Source organism: Tetrahymena thermophila, assembly GCF_000189635.1.
Source record: "Tetrahymena thermophila SB210 genomic scaffold scf_8253891, whole genome shotgun sequence".
Classification (NCBI taxonomy): domain Eukaryota; phylum Ciliophora; class Oligohymenophorea; order Hymenostomatida; family Tetrahymenidae; genus Tetrahymena; species Tetrahymena thermophila.
The window spans coordinates 273,720-287,799 of NW_002475961.1; the positions used below are offsets into that span (position 1 = coordinate 273,720).

A 14,080-nucleotide genomic window follows, 5' to 3' on the forward strand; every position below is an offset into this window, starting at 1 on the left:
CTCTATGTCTATCTCTTTTTTATTAACATATTTTTGAGCATAAAAAAAATAGTTTTAGTACCTGGTAATTTAAACACTTTTTAAATTTTATTACTTTTGCTCTTTTAAAATTGATAGTATTTTTTGCATCTGTTTATTATATAAATGTTGATTAATTAAATTTTATTTTATTTCTCTAAATCTTAAAGAGAAAACATGGAAAATTTTTAATTTATTAGAATATGGACAGAGTATTATTAAAATTATAATAAAAGTCTCAAAATCCTCCACTGCTCCTATCCTGTTTATACTTTGAGTTTATATATTTAAATACATGATTTAATGTTTATACATAAATTAATTTATAAAAAATGAAGAAAAATATTTCTAAAAAATTTAATTTAATATTGATAGTTAAATGGCAAGAGGTAAATCAGCAATTATTTATTTATTTCTTGATTACTAATTTCTCAATTTGTAATTTTAGATTGTATAAATAATAAGCAAATTAAATTCAATTTATAATGTAAGTGACTTAGATAAAAATAATCAACCTTATTTTGATAAAAGATTTATTTGAAACCAAGCTATTTAATGTCGATATTCAAAATTTCAATTATTTTTATTAAATGCTTATACTTATTCGCTTAGCCTGTAATTAACCATAAATAATTAGTAAATCTTTAATTGAGTGAAAATATAGATTTATGTATTTAGCTTAACATTATCTCCAACAATATATTTTTTATTTCCTTTTTTTTATTAAGTATAATAAACAAAAACATTTAATTTTCTTCAAAATAATATTTAGGATTAATAAAATGGATAACAATTAGCTAGTTTAAGGATCATCTGAAGTATTTCTATATGATACCTTCAAAAAATAGTCTAAAAATTTGATAATCATGTTTTATGTACTAACGTTGTTGGCTACAGTAGCAGCTATACTATGTATAGTTTCATCAGGCTAACTTAATTCAGATTATTATTTCTAGCCTGTTTAAATAATTGTAATCATTAGTTCAGTCGCTATATTACTTTGTATTGCTGCCTCTATTTTCTTCCTGTTTAAATTAAATCGTTATTATTAAAGTAAGCTATTTATAGCTGGATTTTCCATTTTCTTATCTCTCACTATAGCCTATTCGCTTGCAGCAGTGAGTATCATAGTTTCAATTGCCTATTAATATTGCAGTAATTAATTTTTTTTAAATGATCAATTAATAATTAAGACATTTTTAAGTTTTAAAGTTATTATTTTAAAAAACTTTTCACAAAATGATAATTTAAAATATTAGGCTACTTTATTAATCACGAAGGATTTTATGATGGAACCTACATAGTAACATAACTGGAAATTTCATCAAGTTATCCAACATGCTCATAATTAAATTCAAGGTCTGGAGATTAATCTGATGCAATTCTAGCATATGCAAAATTAATCCTCATTAAAGCTTGTAGTGGTGGTTCTGTAGATTCAACTTGCTTAAATTTTTCTTCGTTAAAAGTTACAACTTGGTCAAATGAATTTGGAACATAATTGGGTGGATGCATATTAGGGGGAATTGTTAGCTTTTTATATCTAATAGTTATCATAAAAATGAGATCTAGAATCAGATAATTATAGTAATAAAATCTTGCATTACTAAATAGTGCACCTATTCAGAATCAACAGTAATACTATGTTATACAAAACTAAGTTCCTCCTTAATATCCTTAAAACTTTGTTTAATAACCTTAGCAATTTTAAGGGTAATATTAGCCTATTAATCCAAACTATCCTTCTATTTAACAAAATTAAATTCCTTATCAAAATCAACAAATTTATTAGCAACCGCCTATAATTTAATAGAACCCACAAAATTATTGAATGAATGGTAAGTTAAACAAAATTTATAAATATTTTTAGAAATTTTATAAAAAATTGAATAATATATCTAAATTTATCAAAGCTTTTAATAATTATATTACATACATATAATTGAATTTATAATATATAAACGCTTTCATATAAAATAAGTAATAAATTTAATATTTTCTTTTTTTATTTCATTTATTTATTTATTTTATTGTTTCCTTTATAACATTCAGTTAAATATATTCATATAAATAATCTTCACTAAATATTTTATTAAAAAATAATTATTTTTATTTTCAAATACAACGAGTGTTATTGTTTTAATACTTTTTCATTTGATTATTAATTTATTTATAAGAAATATTATGATTTTAAATTATTATGCATTAAGTAAGACCTTTCTAATATTTGAAGCTATTTATAAAAATTAGTGATTAAAGTTGAATAAGTATTTTTGTATTTTGTCAGGAATTTAATTTACTTTTTTTTAATCTTAAAATATCGATGCAATTGGTATCTTATTTAAGCCAATACTTTGATGAAATTTCTAAGATCTTAATTAGTAAATATTGGTTATAATAAATCAATCATCTCATATAATATTAATAATAAATTTCAAGATTCAATTATAAGTAATTCTTTGCTGTATGTAATTGAGTTTTTTTGATTAATTTTCTAAATACAAGTATTTATTTATTAATTTACTAATTGATTGATAGAAATTTAGAAAAAGTAAAAGTAAATTAGTTTTAGATGTCGATATCAACTTTATCATTTATAAAAAAAAGAGCTATTTCTATTTAGAAAAAAGAAGAAGCTTACTTACAAATTTAATTTAATGATGTTTATGATATTTCATGTAGCGATATTAATTAATAGAAAAGATATACAATATGTAGTACAATAGATTAGAGTAAATAAATAGTTATAGGCAAGGCAATAAGTCAATTAGTCACAAACGAAACCAAATTTTATACCTTAAAATATAAAGTTATTGCAGAAGAAATTAACTCTACACCAATCAAAGTTAAAAACTATGAATTTGAAATTAATGTGAAATAGCTTTTTGAATATTGCTAAAATGAATAGAAAGCAGAATATCACAAAGATGATTAAATAGCATTTTATGAGCAGAAAGGTAACCCTTAAGGTTTTGCTGAATTATCTATTCTTTTTAGTGTATTAGGAAAACATGATAAGAATAATAGGCAAAAATGATTTTTTTTTTTTTTCAAATGCTAAAATACTTATACTAGTTAGCTAGCTAGCTAGTTTGGTGAAGAAGCAAAATATTTCTGTTAAAACATAAAAATATTTATTATACAATATCGCATACTAATAAGTTAATTAATATAAATAAAATAAAATTACTTTCAAATTTATAGATAGATAGATAGATTTACAATATAATAATTTTATAAATATCTACTGTTTTTTATATATATGTATATAATGTTTAATTATTTTAAAAACCTTTAGTTTTACCATTTTTTTCAATTATGTTGAAAAAATTATTTCAAGAAAATTAATTAAAAATGGCTCTCATTACTTATCCTTGCCTCATAGGACTTACTTAATATATTTATAGATTTTTAAAAATCCGTTAAATAAATCCCCAATAATATAAAATTTTATTTTTTAATTTTGAACCTTAAAAAAAGTTTTGGGAGGGTAGTTAATAATTTTATAAAAACATGTTTTTTAAATATTTAAATGTTCAATGGCTAAATTTATCAAAAATTTTATTAACTCAATTTTTTATTCTCATACCACTAATTTTATTAGCCGAAAAATAAATTCATCAACATTTCTGATTATAAGCTATATATATAATTACTGATTAAATAACATATACATACATACATTCTAAATAAATAGAGTAAATATAATTTGATGTAATATCACCATTTATATATTTTATATAATAAATAAGTAGTAAATATTATAAGAGTTTGTTCTAATTATTTATTTTAAAAGGAAAATTATTATTTATTATTTACATCATTCACTATTTACTAAGCTTTAAAGTCTTTTTTAGTAATTCTGTCACTTTTTGTAACCCAGCAGGCTTTTATCCATCTGCTTGCTATTGGTTTATCTTTGCAGCAAAATTGCTCTTAACTCTCAAAGGAGCCGTTGTTGTTTCGTTTATTTCTTTTTAATCAAATATTGATAGCTCATGCAGTTCAAATTGTTCGCTCTTTTCAGGTGGCAGAGCTTCATAAAATATAAGTCTTATGAGGTTTTCTATTTTCTTATGCAGAGGTTATTGTAGTCTTTCTTCCCAACTCATTTCTTACTCTTTCTAGCCTTCATTATAAACCTTCTTCTGGTATTTAATTAATTAACAAATAAATATAAAATTTTAAATTTTAAATTTTAAATTAAATTAATACATTTTTATTTTTGTATGGAGGTAGTGAAAACTTCTCTGCTGCTCTTGCTATAGCTTCTAAAAACTCAATAAAATGGAGTTACAATATTCTCTCATCATACACTTCATCAGTTTATGTTTGTACTGAAAAATTAAAAGCAATATTAATATGTCTCTCATTAGCATGCTCATCTGAAAGTATACTTGTATCTGTAAACATTTTCTTGAATTCAAAGAGATTTAAATATTTTGAAGCTGGTAATGCTGTACGTATTGTATTTTCATAGTTTTCAAAAATGCACATTAGTATTTGCATATAATATTTATAGCAGAAGTCACATTCTTAATTCCAATATCTTTCATCTCTCCAAAGATTTGGATTTTCTACTTCAGCAATTACCTTCAAAAACCCATCATTAAGCAAGTGAGTAACAGCTTCTGAATAAGTTGTGCAATCACCATTTATCATGTATTTTTCTTCTGCAATCCTAATTATTCCCTCTAAGAACTCGTGACGAACCATACCTCTCTCTGGTATAAGGCTACGAGCCTTCTTCTACTAAGTTTTGCTTGATATAAATTTAATTTCTAGATCAGCTAATTTAAGAGTTTTATTATCAACTAATCCTGACTTTGTAAATATTTCTGTAAAAAGAAGCTTCGATATAGCCCAAACATCACCAATAGGACTAAATGAAGAATAGTATTTATAAAGTGCTTTTATTCCTTCATAGTGCGGCTTCAACAATTCCTAATAAATATTATTAATAATTTTATGAGTTTATAAATAGTATGAAATTTACAAATAATTTATTTCTATCGTTTAGATCTTTAACAAACCTAGGTATTTTTGAGTTGTTCCAATCAGCATCCATAGCTTTCTCTAGAATTATTTAATTATCGACTTAGTACTTAGCAAACACAGATGTTTCTTTTGCCCATTTTTTTTTTGGTTTAGGCTTTTCTAAAGGATATACTATTTCCTCTCTAGGTTAGATAGTAATATGAATAGGTTCTCCATATTTAGAAAATAGGCACTACTCAAATTTGTTTACAGTTTTAATATTTAAGAATTTAATAATAATATCTCTTTTCACCTCAGAACCAAAAGAAATATCCTAGATAAATAATAATATTTTGATTAATAAATAAGTAACTACAATAGTTTTTGTCTAAATAACAAGCAAAAAAAAAATTCGAAAAAACCAATATTTTAATCAAACAATAAAAAAAATAGAAATAAAAATAATAAAATTAAAATAACAGTTTATTTACTTTTAAAAAAGGATTTTTATTTTTTATACATGGCTAGTCTTTTGCATGAGTGTCACCATCTGGAGTTGAGAAAAAATATTAAAGTTGTTTTGTTGGAGGACACATCATTTTAGCAACAAAATTTCCATTCTCGTCCTTAGTCATTGGTATAGGTCTAAAGTTGTTAAAATTAAACAGAATGTATATTGGTCCTTCATAAGACATTCCAGATTCACCACTTCTCCACTTTTAATTAAAATTAATTATTTTTTTTATTTTTTAATTTAATTTTACCATAAAATTTTATTCAGACCAACCTTAACAGATCCAACAAACATTCTGTTTAACAGAATCACTAATATAATCGGATTAGGTGTTTTGATTGTAAGAAAGAGGAATTAACCCATTGATTCTTTGATGATTGGTTGCATAACTTTGTATTGTGCTCAAAGACATTATTTGCTTTTGTTAGGCCTCTGTATGTTCTAAAATTTATTTTAAATTCTCTTGCTTAACTAAGTTATTGATCAAATCTTAATCACTTTAAACAATATTTAAGAAACCAAACTCATCAACATAAGAGAATTTACTATCAATATGAAATCCGTATATTGTCTTATTTTGATTAATACCTTCTTAGATTATTTGAATATGACTTTTATTCCATCTATTATTGCTCAAGTCAATATGAATAAGATCACTCTCACCTTATGCAAATAACGACTAAAATGCTTTAGCACAATTTTCTCCATTCTATAATCCAAGAGAGTTGTTGCTCAAATCTAAAACCCTTAAATTAGAATTATCAAATAAAGCTTTGGCTATTTTTTCACCTGAAACACCAGTTAGTCTATTCCAATGCAAATAAAGTTCAATTAAAGGACACCTTTTAATCATTTAATTAATTAATATCTTACTTAAATAGTTTGTTTTGAGTAATATTTTTGTTATAAAAATAAAATTTTATCTTCATACTATTATTTTTATTGGTACTTTAATGATTAATGGATGAATAATAAAATATTTAGACTTCATTAAATTTTAAATAAATGTTTTATCATCAATTTAACACACCATTTACAGCTTAAAATAGAATACACCTATTTCGAAAACTTAAAATAAATATATTTATTTGCTTTTACCTAGTAGAAATACAAAAGGCTAACGCTGAACTACATTCGTCAGTTAATCTGTTATTAGATAAATCTAAAATATGTAACTTCTTTAGAGACTCAAGGACTTTTATAGCATTTTAATCTCCCAACTTAGTGTTATCAAGGTTGAGGTTAGATAAAGAATTTTAATAGTTTCTTAAAATCATAATTAGTTTATTTGCAGACTCAACTCCAACTGTATTCTATGATAAGTTTAAAAGTTCAACACTATAACTTAAAGAGTTGAGTATTTAGGCGATACCTTTATCTGTTAAACCATTATTCATCAATTCTATTTTCTTAATTTTATCCTTTATATCATCACTTTGTATACTTTGAGAAAATGCTTATGCGTATTTATCTCCTAAACTATAATGACTTTTACAAAGAAGTAAATATGATGAAAACAAGCAAAAAATAAATTGATTATTAGATTATTTTTTAAAAGAAATAAATAACATTTAAGGTTATAAGTGTAATATAAGCTTACTTTAATTGGATAAGACTTTCCAAACCTTTTTGTTTAATAACTCCAAGCTTTCTAGGAAGAAGGTTCACCTTCTCTTGAGATTTAATTAAGTTAGTATAAACAGAATCATTCACTTTAAACATTTAATTTTCTTAGATTATTTTATTTATTTACTTTTAGTGATCTAAAAAATGTATTTAAGTGAACTATCCAACTGTATTCTTTTTTTTTTTGTCTCTTACTACTTGTGGCGTGCTTTTATTTTCTAATATATCTAAATCTACATCAGGAAGACTTATATTTTTTTAATAGAAGAAATCTGAATCTTGAGAAGAATCAAGAGCATCCTTAACATTTTTAGATTTCTAGAATTTTTGTTAAAAGTATCTCATAAATTGCCTATCTTCATCATTAATTTTTTTGAGAGATGGCTTAATATCAAAAGATTTTCGATCGCTTAAATCTCTAATAGATATAGATGTTCTCATAGGAGTTATAGAGGGTAGAAACAATTTACTATGCGTCATTCCAAGTTTAGTTACACTCTTAGACTCTCTTATTTGAGTTTTATCAAATCTTTTTCATTAAAATAAAAATGATCAAATTGATACCTTGGGTTAAACCCTCCTATCTATTTTATTTTATTTAGCTTTTACACCAATCTCATTGAAAACTGCTGAAAGAGTAATAAATTAAGAATATTAATTACATTCCGCTCCCAACAGGAGAGATGGTGGCATTTGAATATAAAATCCTCTCTGATGGCTAAAGACTTTTATTATTTCTTTTGGGAGTCTCAATTTTAAAAAACTTTCTAGGAGGACTTAAATTTACATTTTGCAAACTCATTAGATTATATTATAATAAGACCTTTGATATTTATTTAGTGTTTCTTACAAATTATTTGTTTTATTTATTGGTTCTTCTTTAAAGATTTAATTAAAGATTGATTGAATATGAATGAAAAATATATATAATTTAGTTTTAGTAATAAAAAGAATATTTGGAATAATATCAATAAATAATATATAATTCAATTCTGCTGAATTTCAACTTTAAGCCATATTAAACTATCAAGAGTAATCATTGCAAAATTTACTGAAAAAAATTAACAAATCTTTACTATTTTTTGTGGTCAATTTTGTGTATGATAAAAAATCAGAGCCTTGCTTTTCCAGTAAAAACTTAATCCCTTGTCACAAAATAATATTTTTAAATTCATCTATGTTTAATTGAATGAACATTTCTCAAAAATATCAAATACCAAATATTGGCTTCATTTTAAATAATATTTTAAAGTTATGAGAACATTTAATGTGGATTTAAAGTAAAATATCTCTTTATTACTTTTGATAAATTTTTTTAGGAAATCCTTTAAAAATTAATGTAAAAAAAAATACCTAATAATTTTAAATTCTTTACATTTTTTAACATATAAATATTATCTAAATAAAAATATTATACTTTTATTAACCTTTATTAACAGATTAAAAGTATTCTTAAAGAACTAACAATACAGAATAAATTAAATTATTATTTTGAAAATTGAAAAATAAACCTCAAATTGACTATTGAATCTAAATCATTTGTTATTAAAATCATCTTTGAAGAATTGACCACAAATATAAAAATAAAAATAAGATAATCATAAAATACCAAATTAAATATTTTGTTAAGCAGTTATAAATAAATTGAAAATTAAATTCATAATATTAGCATTTAAACATTTTGAAAAGTATTTTCTAAAATTTATTAAAAATAGCAACCAATAATTACTAAAATAATATATAGATAGATAGATGTGTATCCTAAACAAAATTTAATATGGTAATTTATTTATAAATTAAGAATTTATTTTATTTTCTGAAGAAGACTTTTATATTGTTTTATCAGCTAGCTTATCATTCATTTAGTGACTTTAATCATTTCTTCCAAACCTTAATTTTAATATAAATTATTATTTAAGATAAATATTTTTGACCAATTTATTTATTTATTTACCTTTGCAAAATTCATCAATGTTATAATCAATAATGAAAGGTCTGACGTAGTTTTCTTGCTTAATTATGCATATCAAACAAAGATATTCCTTGAAGGATTTCATTAATAAAACAGTGTTGTCAGATAATTTAATGCTTAATGAACCTTCTGAATTTTTAATTTATCCATTTTCAGTAGGATCGTAAATGAAAGAAATATCTAAAAAGACATCAATCATTTCAAAGCACATTTAATATGTATTTTAATCAAAAGGACCAGCATCGGTGGCAATATATAATTTGTTTACCTAGTCGAACAAGAAAGCTTTTTCCATTTTAGAGTTCTATTAATATCATTTATTAATATTAATTTATTTACAGCTTAATAAAATAAATAAATGATTTTACAGTAACTAGAGAAGTAAGAAGAGAAGCAATATAAGATACTTGAGGAATGACCTTATGGATAACTTTACTAAAAGCTTCAGAAAGAGATTGATCTTACCAGCTATTTATTTATTATACAAAAACCAATATAAATAAACAATTATCCATTTTATTCTTAAAAACAACATATTATTAATTGATAGATAGGACAATCACAATTAATTAAATATATAATTATTGGCTTTTTGTTTGTTTGTTAAATATTGATTAAAATATTATTTAATAAATTTGAATTACTTTGTTAAATTAATATCATAATTAGGCTTTAAATTACTGTAGGTATTAAAGAAGTCGATGAGCTAACCTTTAATTGAACTTATAATAGCTATTATATTTTTAAAATAATCATATTAATCTTTTTTTGGTTCAAATTATTTTAATTTACCAGTTTTTTTATCTAAAGTAGCAAAACCATCATTATCAATTTTGTGAACAAAGAAATGATAATTGCAATTGGGGTTAATTTTTACTATTTCGGCAAACAATTTTTCAAAATAGTTTACTGCTTCTTCATAAGTTTCATTCTAAATTAGTTAAAATTATTTTTAAAATATATTAATAAATTAATTAATTATTTTTGATTACCTATCCATCAATAATGTATACGATTGAAGCACACTTTTTCAAGTATTCTTTTTCTTCTGGCTTGGCATTTTCAATTTAAAAGGTACCATAGAAATCATAAATGTTAATTTGGTTTCCAGCTATTGTCAATTCTGATTTTTCTACTTTTTATGTAGTTTCAAAGACTGCTTGATAATTTGGCTAGCATTTGGAAGTTAAAGTTCTAATGATGCTAGTCTTACCAGCTCTAATTAGATTTTAAGTTAATAAAAAAAGTGTTAACTTAAGCCAAAAAGTTCAATTTTATTCGCATTATTGCTATTTTTATAAATTACTTTGATAAACCTAAAAATACTACGTCCATATTCTTGACTTTTTGACTTGATTAATCTTGCTTTGCTTTGCTTTTTTTTAATTACTCCTGCAAATAATTTATTTATTTGTTGTTCTATTATGATATTATGCTTTGCTAGCTTTAATTAATAATTTTGATCGATTATCTCTTCTCTTAATTTTCTTTTATACAACAAGTTAAGTAATGAATATCATTGAATTAAAATATATTACTTTGTTTTGTATAAATTTGATGTTTGTTTTTTGACGTAGAATTAAATATGTATCTTTTAATTCTTCATCATATTTTTTTTAATCGTAAAATAATCCAAACAAACAAATAAGATACAAACAACTTTTCATCAAGTTTATTGTTAGATAAAATTCTGAATTTTTTTCATTTTTAAATTATAAAATACAAAATAAACTAGATTAAATAAATATTAAAAACTCAATAAAAAAATATCATTCATTCAACCTATAATTTATATAAAAAAGATAAAATTAAAAATAGACTAAATGAAAATTAATTTGAATTTATTCTATTTTATATTTTAGACCTTTTAAAAAAATCTGAATCCAAAAACCTTATCAAAAATTTATTTTTTTATTAAAAATTATTTTTAAATTAAAAAAAGAAACTAAACTACAATAATTTAATTCTAAATAAAGTAAAGGTTGATATCAAAAATTATGATATTTAAAAAGTAAAGGAAAAACTCAATTATTTGGCATCCAGTTATTTATCGTTTTTGTGACATTGAAACTTTTATTTTCCTACATCTAAATATAATAATTCTAATAATTATAATATTTTATTCAAAATGTTTATATTTTATCAAATATAATTCTCTTAAAAGACAAAAATAATTTGATTAATTTATATAAAAAGGGTTATTCTTAAAGGAAAACAAAAAAAACTCTTTTATAGATTCCAATGACACATTATACATTTAATCATTTATTTTTATTTTCATAATTATTATTTATTGCTTAAGCAATTATTCTATTAACTCTTTCCATTGGGGGAGTTTGTATAATATAAAATTTTTGATAGTCATTTGCAAAAAAATTTTTTTCACAAGCAAATAGCCTTATTCAAAATAACCCTCAAAAGTTCTTTCCCCCAAGTTAAAGAGTTAATTTCTTCTCATTATTACAACATTATAAATTTATAATAGAAATTATAAATTTTAAAAATCAATTCAAACGAATATGTTTGAATAAAAACTTTTTATGTATTTATTTATTTGAAAAATTGGAAATAAAAAAATTGAAGATTCTCACTTCACTATTAAATACTAACTTATTGATAATTTTTTTTGACTAACATCAGATTTTATTCAAATATTTAACAAGTTTAATTAGAATTATGATGGTCTTTTAATTAATTAATAAATAAATAATTTTATGATAATAAGAATTGATATATTTTTAATTCATATTTTAGTTAGGCAACAAAATTAAAAACGAACGATAATTTATTTTAAGGAAGATAGATGATTGGATTGCAGAGTGATCTTGTTTAAAAAATAGAAATAATTATTTCATGTAGAAGTCTTAAAGACGCTGATGTATTTTCAAAGAGCGATCCTTTTGTGTCATTTAAGATGAAAAACAATTAAACAAATTAGTGGTATGAAATAGGTCATACTGAAACTGTAAAAGATTGTTTGAATCCAAACTTCAAAAAGATATTTTAAGTAGATTACACTTTCGAATAAAAGCAAGAAATATTGCTAGAGGTACTTGATGATGATGGCAAAGGTAGCGCAGATCATATTGGACTTTGTTAAACTACTATTGGGGCTATAGTAGGTGCTAGAAATAATACACTCATCTTAGATCTTATTAACAAAAAAACATAAAAAAAGATAGAAAAATCGAAAATTATTATTATTTCAGATAAAGTCAGCGAGTGTAATAGCTCTATAATTACTTAATGGCAGGGTTAGAAATTAACAAATACAGATGGCTGGTTTGATAAAAGCGATCCATTCTTACGTTTCAAAAAAATCAAAGATTAAAATACCTTTATTTAAGAATATGAGACAGAAGTTGTAAAAGATAATCTAAATCCTATTTGGAAGCTTTGTGAGCTTTCTTTGGGAAAGCTTTGTGGTGGAGATTTCTTCAGACCAATTAAAGTGGAATGCTGGGATTGGGAAAAAAGCGGAAAACACTAATTTATTGGCGAATTTACTTTTACAGTCGATGAATTAAATAAAGGCAAAAGAGAATTCATTCTTACTAATCCAAAGATAAAGAAACCAGGCACTATAGTATTGACAAGATATGACTATGTAGAGAAACCAACATTCTTGCAATATATCAGAGGAAATACTTAATTGAATTTGATGGTAGCAGTTGATTTTACTGCATCAAATGGAGCTGTAAGCACTCCTTAATCGTAATTTTTGATTTTATTTAACAACACATTTATTTCTAAATTTTTGATTCAGCCAGTTATTAATTAAACAAAACTTTTATTACAACAAAATATCAGAATCAATTTCGAGCTTATTTATTTTAATTAATAATCGAAATTTTTTTCTTATTTTTTTTATATTTCAATCAAAGATGATAAATTAATTTAATAAATTGTATCTTTTTTTTATTTTCTTTTTATTGATTGCTTCAAATTTATTAATTAATTAAATAGCTTACATTACATGAATCCATAGGTAATGAATTAGTATTAGCAAGCTATACATTCTGTGGGAGAAATTCTATTAGATTATGATTTTGATAAAAAGGTTCCTTGCTTTGGCTTTGGCGGAGTTCCTCGCTATCCTAATTACACTTTTCCTAATGTTTAGCATTGCTTCCCTTTGAGTGGGTAACCAAATAATATAGAAGCTTTTGGTTTAGGAGAAATTTTGAACCTTTACAGTTATTCACTTTAACATGTAAGTTTAAGTGGACCTACTTTATTTAACCCCATTTTAACTGAGGCTTGCAGGATATCTCAAATTCTCAAGTAAAATGGATCCTAAGTATATACTGTTTTGCTAATTATCACAGATGGAGAGATTCATGATATGAATGAAACTATAGACACCATAGTTAATGCTTCTAATCTTCCTTTATCTGTAGTTATTGTTGGAGTAGGAAATGCTGATTTTACAAACATGAATAGATTAGATGGTGATAATGGAAGATTAACTAACTCTAAAGGGTAGCAGTCTATAAGAGATTTCGTTTAGTTTGTTCCTTTTAGAAATTTCTAAGGAAATGGTTTTGCACTTTGCAAAGAAGTACTTGCAGAAATTCCAACTCAACTAGAGTAATACATGATAGCAAATAATATAAAACCCTAATAGGCACCTTTAATTAATCCATGCTAAGTAGCTATGAATTGATTAAGGCAATCATAATGATTACTATTAAGTTCAAATTTAAATAACTATTAAGATGTTTTAAAATGTTTTATTTATTTTATTCATTTAAAAATCTTTAATATTTTAATATGAAAAATCATTTTGAAACCATTTTAAAATTCTTATTTACATATTAGAATAAAAAATTTATATTTTTTTTACAAAACATTTTTTTATTGTATTAATTTAATTAAAATTTCAATAAATTAAATTCCTCAACTTAGTTATTCTCACAGATCAGCAAATAATTCTGAATGATTATTTAGACTTTTAAAAAATTCTTTATGTA

The 14,080-nt window shown here is 23.0% G+C and overlaps 6 protein-coding genes across 6 annotated transcripts; 2 read left to right on the top strand and 4 right to left on the bottom strand. All coding sequences in view use genetic code 6, as the record gives it.

The window, feature by feature from the left end:
- Positions 1 to 583: 583 nt before the first annotated feature.
- TTHERM_000683249 (hypothetical protein) lies at positions 584 to 1,147 on the bottom strand (the record flags this gene model as incomplete). The annotated part of the gene is made up of 1 exon (XM_012800906.1): positions 584 to 1,147. The coding sequence occupies one exon, from the start codon at positions 1,145 to 1,147 to the stop codon at positions 584 to 586; it is 564 nt and encodes a 187-aa protein (XP_012656360.1).
- A 143-nt stretch (positions 1,148 to 1,290) lies between these two features.
- On the bottom strand, positions 1,291 to 2,032 carry TTHERM_00683250 (transmembrane protein, putative; the record flags this gene model as incomplete). The annotated part of the gene is made up of 2 exons (XM_001027361.2): positions 1,291 to 1,561; positions 1,626 to 2,032. 2 exons carry the CDS (start codon positions 2,030 to 2,032, stop codon positions 1,291 to 1,293), a joined length of 678 nt encoding a protein of 225 aa, XP_001027361.2.
- Positions 2,033 to 2,590: 558 nt separating this feature from the next.
- On the top strand, positions 2,591 to 3,055 carry TTHERM_00683270 (hypothetical protein; the record flags this gene model as incomplete). The annotated part of the gene is made up of 1 exon (XM_001027363.1): positions 2,591 to 3,055. The coding sequence occupies one exon, from the start codon at positions 2,591 to 2,593 to the stop codon at positions 3,053 to 3,055; it is 465 nt and encodes a 154-aa protein (XP_001027363.1).
- Positions 3,056 to 3,842: 787 nt separating this feature from the next.
- On the bottom strand, positions 3,843 to 7,937 carry TTHERM_00683280 (hypothetical protein; the record flags this gene model as incomplete). Its single annotated transcript, XM_001027364.2, has 8 exons — positions 3,843 to 4,166; positions 4,234 to 4,962; positions 5,015 to 5,329; positions 5,487 to 5,711; positions 5,760 to 6,351; positions 6,608 to 6,997; positions 7,110 to 7,664; positions 7,798 to 7,937. The coding sequence occupies 8 exons, from the start codon at positions 7,935 to 7,937 to the stop codon at positions 3,843 to 3,845; spliced, it is 3,270 nt and encodes a 1,089-aa protein (XP_001027364.2).
- A 1,056-nt stretch (positions 7,938 to 8,993) lies between these two features.
- On the bottom strand, positions 8,994 to 10,442 carry TTHERM_00683300 (Gtr1/RagA G motif protein; the record flags this gene model as incomplete). The annotated part of the gene is made up of 7 exons (XM_001027366.3): positions 8,994 to 9,025; positions 9,090 to 9,411; positions 9,476 to 9,575; positions 9,752 to 9,839; positions 9,900 to 10,038; positions 10,100 to 10,325; positions 10,414 to 10,442. 7 exons carry the CDS (start codon positions 10,440 to 10,442, stop codon positions 8,994 to 8,996), a joined length of 936 nt encoding a protein of 311 aa, XP_001027366.2.
- A 1,468-nt stretch (positions 10,443 to 11,910) lies between these two features.
- Positions 11,911 to 13,773, top strand: TTHERM_00683310 (copine protein; the record flags this gene model as incomplete). The annotated part of the gene is made up of 2 exons (XM_001027367.1): positions 11,911 to 12,821; positions 13,074 to 13,773. 2 exons carry the CDS (start codon positions 11,911 to 11,913, stop codon positions 13,771 to 13,773), a joined length of 1,611 nt encoding a protein of 536 aa, XP_001027367.1.
- Between the last annotated feature and the right edge of the window lie 307 nt (positions 13,774 to 14,080).